Source organism: Giraffa tippelskirchi, chromosome X (genome assembly GCF_054371585.1).
Source record: "Giraffa tippelskirchi isolate mGirTip1 chromosome X, T2T-mGirTip1v1.2.pri, whole genome shotgun sequence".
In the NCBI taxonomy this organism is placed as follows: Eukaryota; Metazoa; Chordata; class Mammalia; order Artiodactyla; family Giraffidae; genus Giraffa; species Giraffa tippelskirchi.
Window position 1 is genome coordinate 28,200,439 of NC_137289.1, and position 17,776 is coordinate 28,218,214.

General features: G+C 40.6%; 1 protein-coding gene across 2 annotated transcripts in view; it reads left to right on the forward strand.

Moving 5' to 3' along the window:
• Positions 1–17,776, forward strand: part of TENM1 (teneurin transmembrane protein 1) — a 795,886-nt gene that overhangs the window by 646,114 nt on the left and 131,996 nt on the right. For both annotated transcript variants that reach the window (XM_081563742.1, XM_081563743.1), the window contains 2 exons: positions 824–1,085; positions 4,034–4,301. In XM_081563742.1, coding sequence (XP_081419868.1) covers positions 824–1,085; positions 4,034–4,301 — 530 coding nt within the window. The remainder of the gene's footprint in view (positions 1–823; positions 1,086–4,033; positions 4,302–17,776) is intronic.

The window sequence follows — 17,776 nt, forward strand, 5'->3', positions numbered from 1 at the left end:
ATCTAGTACATAACGAACTGAAATCTGAGTCTTTTATTCTCCAACTCAAGAGTCATTTCAGAGACCACATTAAGAGGTGGACTTACAGAAGAGGTAGTCTCGTTTTGTCAAGTAATATGGAAGGAGTTGTCAGTGGAGATGGACAGGGTCCATTACAGACTTTCTTACAACAGGAAATGAAGAGGCATTCTAGAGAAAACCAGAAATCCTATATCTAGAGTTCAAGTAGAATCAAGCCAGGAGGTAGCCAGATGTGGAAGGTTCAGCCAGATGGTCTTGTTCAAGCCAATTTCACTGAACAAATTTCCTCAGCTGGTGTCTTTCTTCAAATGCCATCTGAAAGACACCATCAGGTTTCTGACACTATGTTTGTGACCGCAAACAAGGTATTTAACTTTTTGGCTCCTTGCTTTTATTGAGTTACATAACAGGAATTTTGAGAAAGAATAATGCAGCATATTAAGATGTTGATGAATGTTCAGTGGTCATCTTTCCATTCTCTCCAGCACAGGGAGGAACAAGGATGTTTGATTTGACTCTGTGGAAATACATGCAGTGATTTTGTTTAAGACAGCATTAAAATTGGTTTACAAATCCTGGGTGAATAGCAACAGGTGATATGGAATTTTTTCTCGGAAATCTACTGGATAGTGAAACGAAGTCTCCATAGAATGAATATGTAGTTAGATGGAATAGAAAGAATAAAATAGAGAAGACAGATTGGATATACTTGCAGCCCCAAAGAAAGAAAGGGCACTCAAACTGCCTATTTTTTTAAACTTTAATTTTATTTTAGTTGAAACTTTCTGCTTTTCCTTCTCAGCTTTGACCTCGTAGCCATCGGCGGTATCTCTGTTGTCTTAATCTTTGATCGGTCACCTTTTCTACCTGAGAAGAGGACACTCTGGTTGCCTTGGAACCAGTTCATTGTGGTGGAGAAAGTGACCATGCAGAGAGTTATGTCAGACCCACCATCCTGCGATATCTCCAACTTTATCAGCCCAAACCCTATTGTGCTTCCCTCACCGCTCACATCATTTGGAGGATCCTGTCCAGAGAGGGGAACTATTGTTCCTGAGCTGCAGGTGGGTATATGGACCTTGAAATTACAAAAGTCATAGTACAGTAAGTCTCCAACATACGAATCTTCAACTTGCAACCTTTCAAAGAGACGAACATATGTTCACGTAAGTTAGTTCACATGTCTGGCATATATTGTCACATCCTTTACAAGTTGTTGTGCTTTTGTGCAGTATGCTATAAGATTTAAAACTTTTTTAACTTTTAAACTTTATTTTTTAAATTTATTTTTAATTGGAGGATCATTGCTTTACAATGTTGTGTTGGTTTCTGCCATACATCAACATGAATCAGCCATAGGTATACATATGTCCCCTCCCTCTTGAACCTCCCATAAAATGTTTTATTTTTTGTGTTTTTATGTATTATTTGTGTGAAAAATATAAACCTATTACATTACAGTACTATGTAGTTGATTGCATTAGTTGAGTACCTACACTAACTTTGCTGGACTTAGGAACAAATTGGACTTATGAATACACTCTCGGAATAGAACTCATTTGTATGTAAGGGACTTGCTGTATCCATGGGGTGGTCAACAGTCGATAATGACTAGCTTCCTTTTCCTGGTACTCCTGCCAGCCCTGTAATGTGCTGCCCTTCATTTTTCAAGAGAAGCTTTCAAATGTAATCTCTCTGGCACACATTTGCAAGGTGATTGGCCAGGGCTATAATGCTCCATCTCTGGCCATGGAACAAAGCAAAATGAACTAGCTATCATGAGGATTAGAACCCAAACCTTGACCTGATGAACTCTGTGCTCGAAAGAACAAAGCTCACTGGCTCCATAGTGATAACAGTATAATCAGTGAGGTGGGACCATTTATGGTTCTGAAATTAAACTCCTTAAGAAATCTAGTTTTCTTCCACTGTCTAGTTTATGTGTGTTGTCATTGTTCTTAGAAGTCATGACAGCTCCTCTTGTTTTGCTATGTTTTAGTAAAGGTAGTTGTCAAGTCTATACATTTTGTCTGAAACTTTGCTTTTTACGTGTTCAAGCTTTATAGTCAGAGAGGACATATTTTTGAAGCCTCATATTTTAGGACTCCTAAGAGTTTTTCTTTATTGAGCATTCAGTATTTTCATTTCAATTCTAAGTCATTCAAACAAACACAGTACAATTTTCTCACTATATTACAGAAACATTTTAATGATAGTTTAATGTTAATATTATAATGATAGTTTAATGTCCACCAAAATGAACTCATAAATCAGATCCAGAATTCAAGTATACTCAAGAAGAGGTAAATGGACAGTCAAAGATTGAATTGGTTTTTATTCCCTTACAACATCCCCAATAGCTGTTAGCAAAGCCCTCGGGAAAGGCTGACAAAAAAATAATGTTCTACACGGAAGAGTCTAAAGGGTTGGCACTCCTGTCTTTTCCATTGTTTTCCTGTGGAAAGGAAGAAAAAAACTATATAGTATTTAATGAGTACATTAGACTTGTACACCAGTCCTTTCACGATGTCATTAGGAAGCATGGGTCTTCCTCAAAAGAAAAGTTTTCCAGCTGCTCTAGGATTGCATGATTCCTTATGGAAATGAAATACCAAGGTGGTGAGTGGCATGCTATCCTGTTGTGCTTCTGCCACCATCTAAGAAGACAGAGCCAGTGGACAGCTTTGGTATCAAATACCTAATGTATAAGAAGAAAAATTGGACAAAGAGTAGACAAAAGGGATTTGTGCCCTGAGAAAGAAAGGAATGATCAGAAATCCCCAACAATATGAGATAGAATATGTTTAACAATCATTTCTACTCTGCACCAGTCTGAGAAAGGAAGCAGGTACAAGGTCCGAGCTAAAAATGAATAAGGGCACAAAAATATCCACACTATCCATGCATGTGTGCTAAGTAGCTTCAGTCGTGTCCAACTGTGGAACCCCATGGACTGTAGCCTGCCAGGCTCCACTGTCCATCGAGTTCTCCAGGCAAGAATACTAGAGCAGGTTGCCATTTCTTTCTCCAGGGGATCTTCCCAACCCAGGGATCGAACCTGTGTCTCCTACATCTCCTACACCTGCAGCTGGGTTCTCCACCACTAGTGCCACCTGGAAGCCCATGTCCCCTTCAACGTGTTAAATAGGATGGGCCCTTTGTTCAGCTGTATTTGGAAAGTTGAAAGTCACAGAATGCGAGATGCAGTTTCAGTGAACACTTTTGGTTGTTTAACGCCATCTGTGCTAATAAACAATAAATAATAGTAATTAATGAAAGAAGCCAAGTGTTATTTTCACTCTGGGACCCATGTTTGTGAAAGATTTGCAGAGGAGTTAATGAGAGTTATTTGCTTCTCAGTCACAGGTGCCAGCTTGGAAAAGCTTGTTCCCAGTTCTTGGTATGCCCAAGACACAGAGAAATGTGTAAGCAAAATTAGATTAAAAAGTTGGCCCTCAGGGTCATTGCAGAGCTCCAAAGAAGACAAGTTTGATAGCATCAGGAAAGATTAGTTCTAGGGACACCATAGTCTCTGTCATAAATATCACTTGCTGGGCCTACTTCCAGAGTCCTTCCTTGTAGAGAGCCTAACCTGAATATGGGCTCCAATAATGGTTTGTGATAGATGACTTCACACACCAAACAAGCTTTTGTGTCTGAATAGATGGAACCCATGCCACTGAAATCCTTGACATTCACAGGGTGATGTCCCAGCTCCTACCAAGAAATTTTTGAAACACTGTTGGAAAACCAAATGGTTATTTTCCTAGTCTTTCCTGGCAGGGGAAAAAAAGGAGAACAGTCCTCAGGATAGGCTGGATGTCTTGTCCTCATGCAGATTTGGTGCAAAATGTAAAACCTGTGTTCATGTAGCCTCACAAAGATTCTAGAATAAATGCCTTGATATCCATAATCCGTTTAATCCTTTGGCATGCTTCTAGGACAAAAGCGTACAGTGTCCTTGTCTCCCTGTGACCACTGATAAGGGCCAATTTGCCTTTCTTTCTTTCAGGTTGTACAGGAGGAGATCCTCATTCCTTCCAGTTTTGTGAGGCTGAGTTACCTAAGCAGCCGCACCCCTGGATACAAAACCCTATTACGGATCCTTCTAACACATTCAACCATTCCTGTGGGGATGATAAAAGTACACCTCACAGTAGCTGTGGAAGGGCGACTCACACAGAAGTGGTTTCCTGCTGCAGTTAATCTTGTCTACACATTTGCTTGGAACAAGACCGACATCTATGGACAGAAGGTTTGGGGCCTGGCAGAGGCTTTGGGTATGTTGAAATCATTCTATGTAAATAGCAGTGTTGTGTTCACAAAACAGAAAGTACTATCTGCCTGTTAATTTGTATTTAGAATAATTATGGGTTTTCTTCTGTTTGAAGGATCTAAGGCACTTTTTCATTTAAACACTCCCTTTGGGCCTGTTGAGAGTTTCCTTTTGACACATTTTTGCTTCAAAATGATTTTAGTTCTCCTTTCATGATGGCTGCATACCAATGGAATCATACAATATCTGACTTGTAACTGTCTCCAAAGCTGAATATTGCCTTCTAACTATGACCTTTGAGGGGGCGTTCTTTGGGTCATGTTTCTGTATTTGACATTTAGACTACCATTTCCACTTAGAAAATACAAAATTTTAACTTAGAGGATTCTCCGTTTACTGTGTTTTATGTCTAGGATGGTTAGACTCTATTAACTTGTTACTGTGGTTGGTTAAATAAAAAATCATCCTGCCTTCCTAGTCCTTTTGACTTTAAAACCTAGCATCTTACAGATTGCAGAGACCTTAAGCAGTCCTTTGGATCTGTGGTTTTCAGATATTTAATGCCTTCAGACACACGGCATTTTTTAAAAATGAGATTCGGATTTGTCAACCTTTTATTTTGCCAAGTAGGAATATTTTTAAAAGGGAAAAACAAAAACCCTGCCATCTACTATTGCCTACCACTACCATAATTTCATAAAGAAGGGATAATTTCCTTAACATAAAAAAAGGAATAGTCTGTCTTAAGAAATGATACTCAGAGAGACAGACAGATAGGCAGACAGACACCAATGTCTGTTTCTCTCAGTCTGTAAAAGACAGTGAAAACTTCCTAAGAGACCTGGCAGGTCTTGGGAACCGCAGTTGGGATCCATTGATTCTTGTGCCTCATGGTAACCCCCTTTTGACAGATGAGAAGACTATTTTTAAAGTCCAGAGGAGATGTTTTCATATTCTCCCTTGGAAGTGTCTGTCATGGTAAGAGTCCCATATAAGTGACCTATATTTCTTAGACTACCGTGTGTCAATTTCCTCTTTCTTTCCAGAGGGAACGGGGGGGGGGGGGAAGACTGGTGAATCTTCTTTGCCCAAGAGATCCTCACATATTTAAATAATTAACTCATCTCTGTTGGGCTTTTTTAGAAAGCAGGGACCATGGAATTCTTCCGATTTCCTCAGTTAGTGGAGAATTATTGTAAAGACATAGGGGAAAGTAAAGAAAGAACCAGAAAAGGCATCAGAAGCCTCAAAGGCAAACTTCATCAAACTGCAGGCTTGCTCTGGATACACTGCAGTCCTAGAAGGTCAGCATCTGCTCTATCAAGTGAGCAACAGCTCTTGTCTCCCTGCAGCAAGAGTCCACTGCTTCCCACCATGGTGACCCAGCCATGCTGATGACAGAGTTCATCACTTTTCCTATGGTACTAACTACCCTCTTTTGCTCTGCGCTCTTGCCAACTCCATGATCTGCTTTCTTGCTCTGTATTTTCCATTCAGATCCCTCTTAGAATTTCAGATTTCATCAGCCAGTCTCTACTATTAGGCTAACTACCAGCGAGGTCATTGGCCTGCCTATGGAGTCCCGCTCAGTCTCTAAGCCAGTGAATGTAGTGGTGAAGGAAATTCTGGAGCCAGACTCCCTCCCTGGATTCAAATCATCCTCCTCTACTTACTAGCTATGCAACATTGGGTAAATTAATCTCCAAATGCAGTTTCTCTGTATATTAAATGGATATTATAAAGAGAATGTTACTCCCAAGTTATTAAGATGTGAGGATTAAATGAGGTGAGTGAGTGCTGGTTGCTGGTATGGTTTTGTCAGTTTTGCTATGGTCAGCATATTGGAATCACAAGGTATAAAGCATGGCACCTATGCAGGTGTCTGTTGCCTAAGCTTCTCTAATAAGGGGGTTGTTATGGGTTTAATAGATAGGTGCTGTGTTAATTGGGCTTCCCAGGTGGCACTTGTAGTAAAGAACCTGCCTGCCGTTGCAGGAGATGTAAGAAACACGAGTTTGATCCCTGGGTCAGGAAGATCCCCTGGAGGTGGGCATGGCAACCCACTCCAGTATTCTTTCCTGGGACCGTGGCCAGAGGAGCCTGGTGGGCTACAGTCCATGGAGTCACAAAGAGTCAGACAACTGAAACAACTTTACATGCACACACTGTGTTAATTATTCTCCTTTTGCCTTCCCTGACACACACACACACACACGCACAGTCTCTTCTCTGTCTTTCTCTGTGCTTTGAAAGACTGCCTTCTATATGGATCATGTTGCCTGGATTCCTTTACTCTCTGGCTTCCCTTTTGATTTGGTCAGTGGATGGCACCATCAGGAGCCAGCAAAGTGGAAGGAGGAAGGTGGTCAGGGTATTTATCCTTCTCCTTGCTTCACTGCACTGCTGGCAGTGACTGCACTGGAAGATGGCAGCTCCTGTTGAGTAGCCCCTCCTCCAAATCCCCAAGCTCTCTCCGGATCACTCCCTCCCTTAACCCCTCTCTGCAAGCCCAGAAAGCTTACCAATGTTGCCGGTCCCTGGGTAGGTCATGATCCTTGTTAATTCCCTTCATCCTGCTCACGCCTCTGTAAATAGTCCCTTCATTCAACTCTTTGAACACTTCTGAGTGTGATATCTGACTGCAGCTGGGACCCTGGCTGATGCCTCATACTCAAAGCCTCATATTTCCCTCTCCAGCATATGATCCTAAAGCCTTTTATTCACCTCCTGCATGCATGCTAAGTCACTTCAGTCCTGTCTGACTCTTTGTGACCCTATGGACTGTAGCCCACCAGGCTCCTTGTCCATGAGATTCTCCAGGTGAGAATACTGGAGTGGGCTGCCATGCCCTCCTCCAGGGGATCTTTCCGACCCCGGGACTGAACCCAGGGCTCGCACATTGGCAGACAGATTCTTTACCACTAGTGCCACCTGGGAAGCCCCTTTGCTTCACTAGAATAATCTTAAATTCCTCTAATTTTTCTCCATAGGGCTTTGTTTTCCAATTCTTTATGACTTTTCACAAAACCCTTGCCAGGTTGTTAGATCTGAGGGTTTTTGTTTTGTTTTACTTTTTTCTTAAATTGTAACACAGCAGTTTATCCAGTACTCTGATGAAGAGCTGAACAAGACAGTATCTAACAGAAATTCCTTGCTAGGGTTCACATAAATGCAGCTCAGCCTGACTTTTTAAAAAAGTAACAGCTTTATCAAAATATAATTCACATACCATAAAGTTTACTCATTTAAAGTGTGCAATTCAGTGGGTTTTAGTATTATCACAAGGTTACACAACCATCACTAACATCTAATTCCAGAACATTTTCAACATCACACCACAAAGTAGCCCTAACACATTAGCAGTCACTCTTCACTCCTCCCTCCCCTCCAGACCCTGGCAACCACCAGTCTCCTTTCTGTCTCTATGGATTTACCTATTCTGTATATTTCAAGCAAACATAGTAATACGATATGTGGTCTTTTATATCTGGCTTCTTTCAGTTGACATGTTTCCAAGTTCATCCATGTCATAACAGGTGTCAGTCCTTCGTTCCTTTTTATGACTGAATAATATTCCATTGCATGGATATACCACATTTTGTTTTTCCATTCATCAACTGGTTGACATGTGAGTTGCTTCCACCTTTTGACTATTGTGAATAATGCTGCTATTAACATTTTTATACAAATATTGGTGTGAATACCTGTTTTCAATTCTTTGGGGAATATACCTAGGAGTAGAATTGTTAGGTCATATGGTAATTCTGTTTGACTTGTTGAAGAACCATCAGATTGTTTTCCACAGTGACTGCACTGTTTTATCAACCTCACTTTATGCATAAAAATGTGTTATATCCCTTCCTTTTAAATACTCCCAGTGTTGAAGATTCTAAAATTATCCTCCTTGTTATAGTTAAGCACTCTTAATGACTTAGTTTCTCATATATCCATGGATGGGGCTTCCCTGGTGGGTCAGACTATAAAGAATCCGCCTGCAATGCAGAAGACCCAGGTTCAATCCCTGGGTCAGGAAGATACCTTGGAGAAGGGAATGACTACCCACTCCAGTATTCTTGTCTGGGAAATCCCATGGACAGAGGGGCCTGGCAGGCTACAGTTCATGGGGTCGCAGAGTTGGACACAACTGAGCATTGAATAAACAACTAAAGCACAAAGAGAAGCAACAGTGTTCTAGTATACACACCAATGCTGAAGGAGTCATGCCTATTGTTTGCCTATGGATGTTGATTTACTTCCTATTTCTACAATTATGTTCCTGGTCAAAACTTGCTCCAGCATTCTGACTACAAAAATGGCCTTAATTAAAATGCTGAAATATATATTGTTGGTTGCTTTTAAAAGCTAATAACAGTAATAAAAGCAAGAGACAATTGACCCACTCAGAAATATCCGAGGGAGAGGGAAAAATGTTCCTCTTGGTGTTTTATGTGCACTTAAGGGACATATTTTTTTTAGAGTAGAGAAAGAAAATTGGCAAGGATCCCAAGGGAAACAGCCAAAATAATTTTAAGTGTGGTACCTAAGATGGAATATGGATCGTTTACCTTGTAGGAAATGTTCCTGATAACTTAATCATGGTTAAAAGGATTTCATTTACTACCTCGTCTCCATTTCCATCTCCACGGAGACTAAGGGAATTTTCTTGCCAGTAGCAAAGCATTAAGACAAGTGGTAGAATGAAGCTGGAGAATCAACTTCTCTGAATATGGATTGTGAACACCTTAAGAATATAACAGACAATAAATAGTTCAGGTGATAAATGGATAGAGCAAAGGGATCAGGTATGTTACCATTGTGTCCATACCTTAATAGATACAATTGAATCTAAGCAAAGAATAAAACACTTAGCTGTATTCCTGGCCATATCGTATCATCACTTAATTGATGTGAGAAGAAACAGTAAATTTTGCACTAGATATTAATAATGGTGCTATATATGACACTTCTCAGATTTGCTTCAATTTCAGAAGTCTTAGCAGAGCCTTTTGGTAGGTGGAATAATAGCCATCACCTCCCAAAGATGTAAATAAATTATGTTACATGGCAAAAGATAACTAAGGTTACAGATGGCATTAGAGTTGCCAAGCAGCTGACCTTGAGATGGAATAACTATCCTGGATTGTCCAGGTGGATCCATTGTTATCACAGAGGTCCTTAAAAGTGGAAGAAGGAGGCAGAAGGGGAGGTCAGAGTTAGAGGGAAATATAACTATAGAAGGAACGCACAGCAAGATGCAGTCTTGCTGGCTTGGAGGATGAAAGAAGGGAGCCAAGGACCAAGGAATGTAGATGGCCTCTAGAAGCTGGAAAAGGCAAGGAAATAGATTCTCCCCTAGAGACTTCAGAAGGAATTCATCCCACTGAGCCCTTGAATTTAGCTCAATGAGACCCTTTTCAGACTTCTGACCTCCTTATCTGTAAGATGATAAATCTGTCCTGTTTGAAGCCTTTCAGTTTGTCAGGATATCTTACAACAGCACTAGGAAACAAACCTTGACCACTATTCTTACAGTCCCAGTTTCAGCTAGGATTTTGATTTAAACTATGGCTTGAAAGGTCTCCTGCTCTTCTTTCCCGTGCCTGTTAAATGTGAACCTGTCCCCCTCCACCCCCGTTTCTGGGTGATGGAGAAAGAGGTCAGATGTAAACAAGCTGAGTCTGAAATGATGGTGAATACCTAAGTTGAAATGCCCACTAAGTGTGAAATGTAGGACTCTTTCCCATACGGTTCAGCTGTGGGAAATTGATGTGATTTCTAAGGGCTTGAGTGTCACAAAAGAAGAATAGATTGTTCAGAGACAGGCAAAAGGAGAAAAGGAGAACCTGAGATCCTAAGGTATCCCGCCAGTTTTTATAATGAAACAGATTTTACAACGAGAGGGATAATACCAGAATGAATAAATTACCAACGGAGGCTGTGTGAACTAATTCCTTGGAGAAGTATCAATGGCAGCTGATAAGATTGATTAATCCAAGCACAATATTGATCAAGTGGAAGAAGAGGAAAATCACCCCCAGGGTTGCAGTACAAAAACCACAGTCACTAGTTCATCCAGCTTAAAGATTTTGTTGTCTGATACACAGACAAGACTCCCCTTCTACAAACTCCATGTGAGCATTTGAAATAATTTTGCCTTAGTACTTTATGCTGCTGCTGCTGCTGCTGCTGCTGGTAAGTCGCTTCAGTCGTGTCCGACTCTGTGCGACCCCATAGACGGCAGCCCACCAGGTTCCCCCATCCCTGGGATTCTCCAGGCAAGAACACTGGAGTGAGTCGCCATTTCCTTCTCCAATGCATAAAAGTGAAAAGGAAAATGAAGTCACTCAGTCGTGTCCGACGCTTAGCGACCCCATGGACTGCAGCCTACCAGGCTCCTCCATCCATGCGATTTTCCAGGCAAGAGTACTGGAGTGGGTTGCCATTGCCTTCTCCATTAGTACTTTATTCTCTGGCTCTAAAAAGGTATGATGTCTGAAAATCATTGTATATTATTTAATTTCTTTCCCAACTCTGCTCCTTGCAAAACAGTGTTAAAAAAAAATCATTATTTTTAAGTTCACAGTGCTATTAAAATTCTAGAGATGGCTTATTTAATGTGACAAACTGGCTTGTTCAGGGGCTCTGATCTGCATCCATTATATAAATTTTGTCAAAATAATTCCCTCTGTCTGCCTGTGTCTGCATACATTATCAATATATAATAATGCATTCTGCCTGGTCTTCATTTTAATTAAATTAAATTGCAGTGGTTAGGAGCCCTGGAAGTTCAGGAAATCAGCCATCCACCTTTAGTAGCACTGCTATAAACAATTCTACTTTTCTTCAAGGTTATTGGCAACAACAATTGCGTAATTATTTAGTACAGTAGTTTGGCAAGAAAGAGTGGTGTTTCAGGAAGAACTAGACTTCCTAAAAGTTCATGACACAAAGGAGTCTGTCTAAATTGTGTTAGAAGAAACAAGGGAGCATTAATGGTAATAGGTGCTAAGCTACGGTTGCTTTGTGCACACAAAACATCCCTGAGAACGATGCTTTAGTGTTCATAAATTTCCCTTCAGTAAAGCCTAAGCAGGCTGGGCAGCCACAAAAATAGCATCCACTGAATATTTTAATAATAAATGGGTAGTGCTTTACAATTTGCAAAGTACTTTCACATACATTTTCTCATTTTAATCCTTAGAACATTCCTGCCTGGTAGGCATGGCACGATGAATGTGATCTTCATTTTACAGAGCAGAAAAGCGAGGTTCAGAAAGAGCAAGTGACTTGCCAAAAGACCTTTCCCAAGCAGGGATTCAAACTTGGGTCTCACAGTCCTGAGTTCTATATGCCTTTCACTGCTGCCTGTCTTCACTAAAGGGATCAACCCACCTTACGCAGTTCAACGCCCCAGTGGCTTTCTGTCAAGGAAGCTAGCAGAGATAATAATCTTTCATCATTTCTCTCCACTTATGAATTTGTAATCATTAATTGAGAGCAGGGCTGTTTTATCCATTCAGCTTTTCAGTCGCAGCACCAATGATATGAGTTTTTCAAGGACCTACAAAAATCTTTGCAACCTGAAAAATAAATTTATTGGTACCAAAATGTGCAAAGAAAACCAGAAAATCAACATTAATAAATTGTTTAAATAAATGTCTGCTAAATGGAGCATTATGTCAGCTTGTCAACTCCAAGTCAATTTTCACATTTAAATGTGAAATGTGTTTAATGTTGGATATGAGTTGTGGGTTGTATACATTTTAATATTTCTGATAAAATGTGAGATAGGCCTACTAGGGTCTTTAAGTGACCCTAGTAAGTATTAATTGATACTCCAGTAAGCACGTGGTCTGTGTCCATTTCAAACTGCTAGTCACACTCAGTAGAAGATTATAAAATCCGTTTGATGAGTCAGCCAGTAATTTTTAGTGGAATAAAATGGAATGGAATGGAATAGAACATAAGTGAATAGAATAGAGTAGAAAACATCAGTGTAAAACTATTAAGAAAGTACTGTTTCAGAAAACTTTGTTTCACTTATACCTGTCCATATGTGGATGTATCTTTCCATGTGTGTGCTGAGTCACAATTAAATGACTTTCAAGTATAAGAATTTGAAAGCCATTGGTAAAGTAATATAGTCAAGAGATAGAGAAGTGAAAATGACTTGCCAAACCATATGATTTATTTTTTTAAGTCAGCATTCATGACTATTCTGGCCTCCCAGTCCTGTCTTCCAGCCCATCTCAGGGCATTACAACCCTATCTCTTTAAGATTAGGTGACCATATATATATAATTTATCATTCAATCCAAGATATTCTTGAGAGTAAAAAGGGATGCTGTTAAGAATAGCATAACTGGACACTGTTTTTGGCCAACCAGGATATATGGTACTTCTACTTCAAGGTTATCCCTAGTTTCTAATCCTTATATCTTAAATTCAGGGCAAATAAAAGCTTATCTATTTAAAGGACTTCTGAATCATGGGTCTTTCCCTTAATCGCATAGCATGATCCGGTGTAGAGGTAAAAGCACATGCTAAGTGAGTAACTGGGTTTGAGCTCTGGCTCTGCCATCTGCTACTTAGTCAGATGACCTTGGACTAGTCACTTCACCTCTCTGGGTCTATTGTCTCATCTAACAAATTGGAGTAAATATATCTTCCTCGTGAGTTTTTGTGAGTCTTCAAATTAGGTCATATACACAAAAATGTGTTTAACTGTTCAGTGTTACGCAAATGTGAGATGATATTATTTTAAGGAGGCCACGAATGAAAGTTCCAAAAGGTAGGTAACCCTTCAGGGTATGGGCTCTCTGACATGATGAATGATCACTGTATCTGCAGCACTTAGCAAATCACCTGCCTGGCACATGGAGCTGCTCTGTGTAGGTCTGCTGACTCATTAAATAACCAGCCCCTTTAGAATACCCAGTCCATTTTCAAGGAGAATTTATTTGCTAAACCCCCTCCCAAAGAAAAATGCCTAAATACTGCTAGAAGATAGGAATCTTTTTTTTTCTCTTGTCCTGGGCAAGGGGTGGGTAGTGGGGAAGGGGAAGGGTTGCTCTTCATTTGGTTTTGATGCACTAGCCAGACCACAGCTACCCCGACCTTCTTTCAGTCTTGCAGAGATACAAAGCCTCACTGTCTTGCCCATATGCCACTCTCTGCCTAGAATGTTCTTCCTTGTACTTCATGAGATAAAGCCCTTCTATATGAAGAGGCTTTCCCTTGCCTTCCCATTCCAACTTAAACTTTTGTTGCACTGGCTCATAGTACCCTGCACTTCCATATAAGTTATCACAAATTGTGTGTGTGTGTGTGTGTGTGTGTGTGTGTTATCTTATTTCATATTTGTTCCTCTCACTGGATTGTAAGCAATGTGAGCCCTGCTGGGGGGTGTGTTATCTTGTTTTGTCTTGTTCATTCTCACATCCCCAGAGCCTGACGACAGGAAAGCGAAAGTGTTAGTCGCTCAGTTGTATCCGACTCTTTTGCGACCCCCTGGACTGTAGTGCACCAGACTCCTCTGTCCACGGGATTTCCCCATGCAAGAATACTGGAGTGGGTTGCCATTCTCTTCTTCAGTGGATCTTCCCCACCCAGGGTTTGAGCCCGGGTGTCCCACATTATAGGCAGATTCTTTACCCTCTGAGCCACTAGGGAAGCCCTGACGTCAGGAGGTACCCATCAAATATTGCATATTTGTTGAATGACTGAACAAACAAATGCATAAGCACAGAGGCTAAGGTGAGGCCCTTACCCTGACCTATATAATGGAATGGTGGGCCCACCAAGGGAGAGGAGGGCAGTGCCCAGGTCTACAAAGGCACTCGAAAATGTGCCTGTGAGCTACTACATCGCATTGCCTCCTGTGGCACACAGGTCATCCAGGTTCCAGGTTCACTTTTATGCAGCTAGGCTTGGAAAAGGCAGTCAGAAAAAAAATTCATAAGATAAGGTGTCAGTGTACATGACCTCTTGGCCTAAGTGTTGTGTGGCTGCCTCACTCCTGGATTCTTTTTACCTTTTCTACCTGTTCTTTCTCTTCGTTCAACTACTATGTCACTTTTAGCACTAGCATGTTTAAACTGGTAAGATATAGCCTAAGTAAAATATTACCAAATCAAATCCAATGACTCATTAAAAAGATAGTACATCATAACCAAGTACTGTAGAGTGTGTTTTAGGACCTCAAAGATGGTTCAACGTTAGGAAATATATTGCTCTAATTTATCACTTCAATAGATTAAGAGAGAAAACTATGTGAATATCTCCATAAGTACTGAAAAGGCACTTGGTAAAAATTCATCACCTGATTCTGACACTCTTAGTAAGCCAGGAATAATAGATAAACAAAGCATTTCAGGCCACTGGGCAGTGTGTCAAATCAGGGAGCCTCTGGGGTCATCCTATCCTATGAGAAATCACTAGAGGATAGGAAAAAGTAGAAGTCATGCTGGGAGCAGGTACCCAATCTCAATAGATAGCATTTTATCTGTATAGTCTTTGTCTCTTGTGGCTGTGGCCTTCACTTGGTTTGTTAGGTCTCTTATCTGTTATTGTTGTGGTTTTACATGAATCTACTGTTTTAAAAAAAATGGGATATATTTCTGTTTCTATTCAATGATTTCTTTCAGATAAGAAGGTTTTGATCTCATTGTTAGTTACCTTTTAAATGTGATGACATTATTTTTATATATTCCTTGAGTTCATGAAGGAAACATAAATTTCTCACACCATCAGACTACTTTTAATTATATATTGCCCTCATAAATGCAACCATTATGAATTCTGAAGCCTTAGCCGAAGCTGTTGAAAATCATCTGCTTAATCTTGTCATATTTTGCACATCAGCTTCATTGCATGGCATCTTTACCTTGGCTATTTAATGTCAATCTCCCATCCCAGCCCTTATAGGTGAAGGTCACCGTCACTAAACTGGGTGTCAGGGGCACTGTGGCCCTCCACCTTCTTGTAGTCCCCACATTATACTAATGCTGCTACTCTGATAAGTAGAATGAGATTCAGTGACTATTTTTCTAATGTCAAATGGCTTTGGGGGAGCAAGCTGCAGTCTTTCTTTATAAACCAGTAGAATAAAGTCTTCTTTAGAAGCCACTGTAATATTTGAAAGATGACTAACAGTGAAGTCAGAGCTGCAAATCCTATGACCAGAGGACAGAGTCCTCTACGAAAGTAGCAAGTCCTGTCTTGACAGTCAGTGACTCTTGGTGGAGGAAAATCCCATTTTATATCCCATTTTATATCCCATTTATATAAATCCCCCAAATTTATCTCTCTGTGTCAAGGTGAGGGAGAGAATACAGGAAGACAGAAATCCAGACGGAATTAAAGGTATCACAAAAGAGGTGGTCACTTGGTTCAGAGAAAATATTCAGCCATATGAATAGCTCTTTCTCAACTGCCTTCCCAATAAGTCCACTCCAGCATGGGACCACTATACCAGCCCCAGGGAAGTATAGTCCACCCTCCATCCCCACGTATCTCCACTCACAGCCAGACTAGTCTATCCTCTAGAGGTCCTCTGAAATGTTGATGGATAATTATTCTTTCCTTCCTATTATACACTATTCCTCCTGACCCCCAGTCCAGAATGCCAGAGGCTGAATTCGTGGCCTCCACCCAGCTGTGTTGATGATCAGATGTGATAAGCACCAGGCCGCCGGGGAGATGGTAGTGGGTCCAGTCTGCTTATTTAACTAAGACTCAGCTGTCAGAGTACCAGGCAGAGTGTAGTGTCAGGGCTCAGCATTTTTGGTGCCAGCCCAGAGTAGCCCTTTTTTCCCCTATATTTCATTATATGAAAAAGAAAAGGAGTTCAGTGCATTACAGTCTGCTTTCATGAGAGGAAGTCTATGATTGGTTGCTACTGCATTTGCCAGTTCCTTGTGCATTTAGCAAGCACCTCAACTCCATGGGGTGATTCGTCTGCCTTCTCATACACGGATTGCAAGTTCCAGGATTCTGTTCAAGTGGGCTGCTGTCAGAAAGAAACCTTGCCTTGTTACTCTGAGCAAGGAGCCACATACAAAAATATCCCGACACACAGCCATTCTCATTACAGTCAGTTGGAATTTTGGACAAGTCTTCAGTATAAATTATAGCTTTTATTAGCTCATAGAGCTTTCTCGGGAGAAAGTAAATCTAATAAAAATTAGAAGGATCTTATTAAGTGTCTGCCTTGTTGCTATTTGCTATGGCGAGGGAGAAAAGTAATATAATTGTGGGGTGTGCAGCCAGTGCACTTTTTTGTTGTGGGCTAGAGAGCAATTCAGATAGGAGGAGGTGAAGAGGATGTCTCATTACCATTGTGCTGAGGATACTTAATAGAAGCATTTCCTGCCACAGAGTTGGGAGGATCTTTAACTGTTACGGAGATGGGAAAATCAGGCTCCACCATCAGAGGTCACCAGGGTACACTACTTATTTGCAAAACTTGCACAATCACCTTCCGGAGAAAAGATTTTAGGGGCCCACACAGGGGTTAAAATATACAAAAGGCAGATCCTGACAATGGTAGGGAAGGAGATGATGACCCGGAGCTTATAATTATTATTATGATTATTTATTAATCAAGACTTTTCAGTGTTTTCAAGAGAAGCAGAAACCATGTTATTCTTCATACCAACATGGCCTGATTTTTCCAATGTGAGATACAGGACTCTGTTTGACTTAGGGGTTTTATTCCCCAACTTGAACTGATGAAATACAATCTTGAAAGAATGCACTTTAGAATCATAGAATGAAATGCTAAAGGGGGACTTTAAGAACTGTCTAGAATAGGGACTTCCTTGGTGGTCCAATAGTTGAGACTCCACACTCCCACTGCAGCAGCTGCGAGTTCAATCCCTGGTCGAGGAATTAAGATCCCACATGACACGTGGCGCGGCCAAAAAAAAGAAAAAGAATTGTCTAGTACAGCAGTCTTTGATCTGATATCTTTATTTAGATTTCAGGAGGTCAGTGAACCCCCTAGAATTGTATACAAAATTTTGTGTGCATATGCATTTTTCTAGGAGAAAGATCCATAACTTTTATCACATTCATAACAATAGGTTCCCTGATTCAAAAGGGTCTAAGAACCACCAATTCTAGTCCATCCTCTCCCCCTGTCCTTTGTTACTGATGAAGAACAGAGATGGAGAATCATATGCCTGCGACATACAGCTTGTTAATCACAGACCCAAGAACTGAAGTGTTTTCTGACTCTTATGCCTAAAATCAACTCTTTCCACTAGAGTTGTTTTAGCAAAGTACTGGGGCCATGATAAGATATTAAGGAGACTGTAGACAGCAATGATTTGTGCCACATGTGTAACCTGAACTAGATTACCTGTGAGATCCTTTGCATCTCTGAAATTCTGTTTCTATCCATCTTCATAGAGAACACCATTGACACAGATGATCCCAAACTAATTTCCTCTTAGAAATCATTTCCCTTTTGTCATT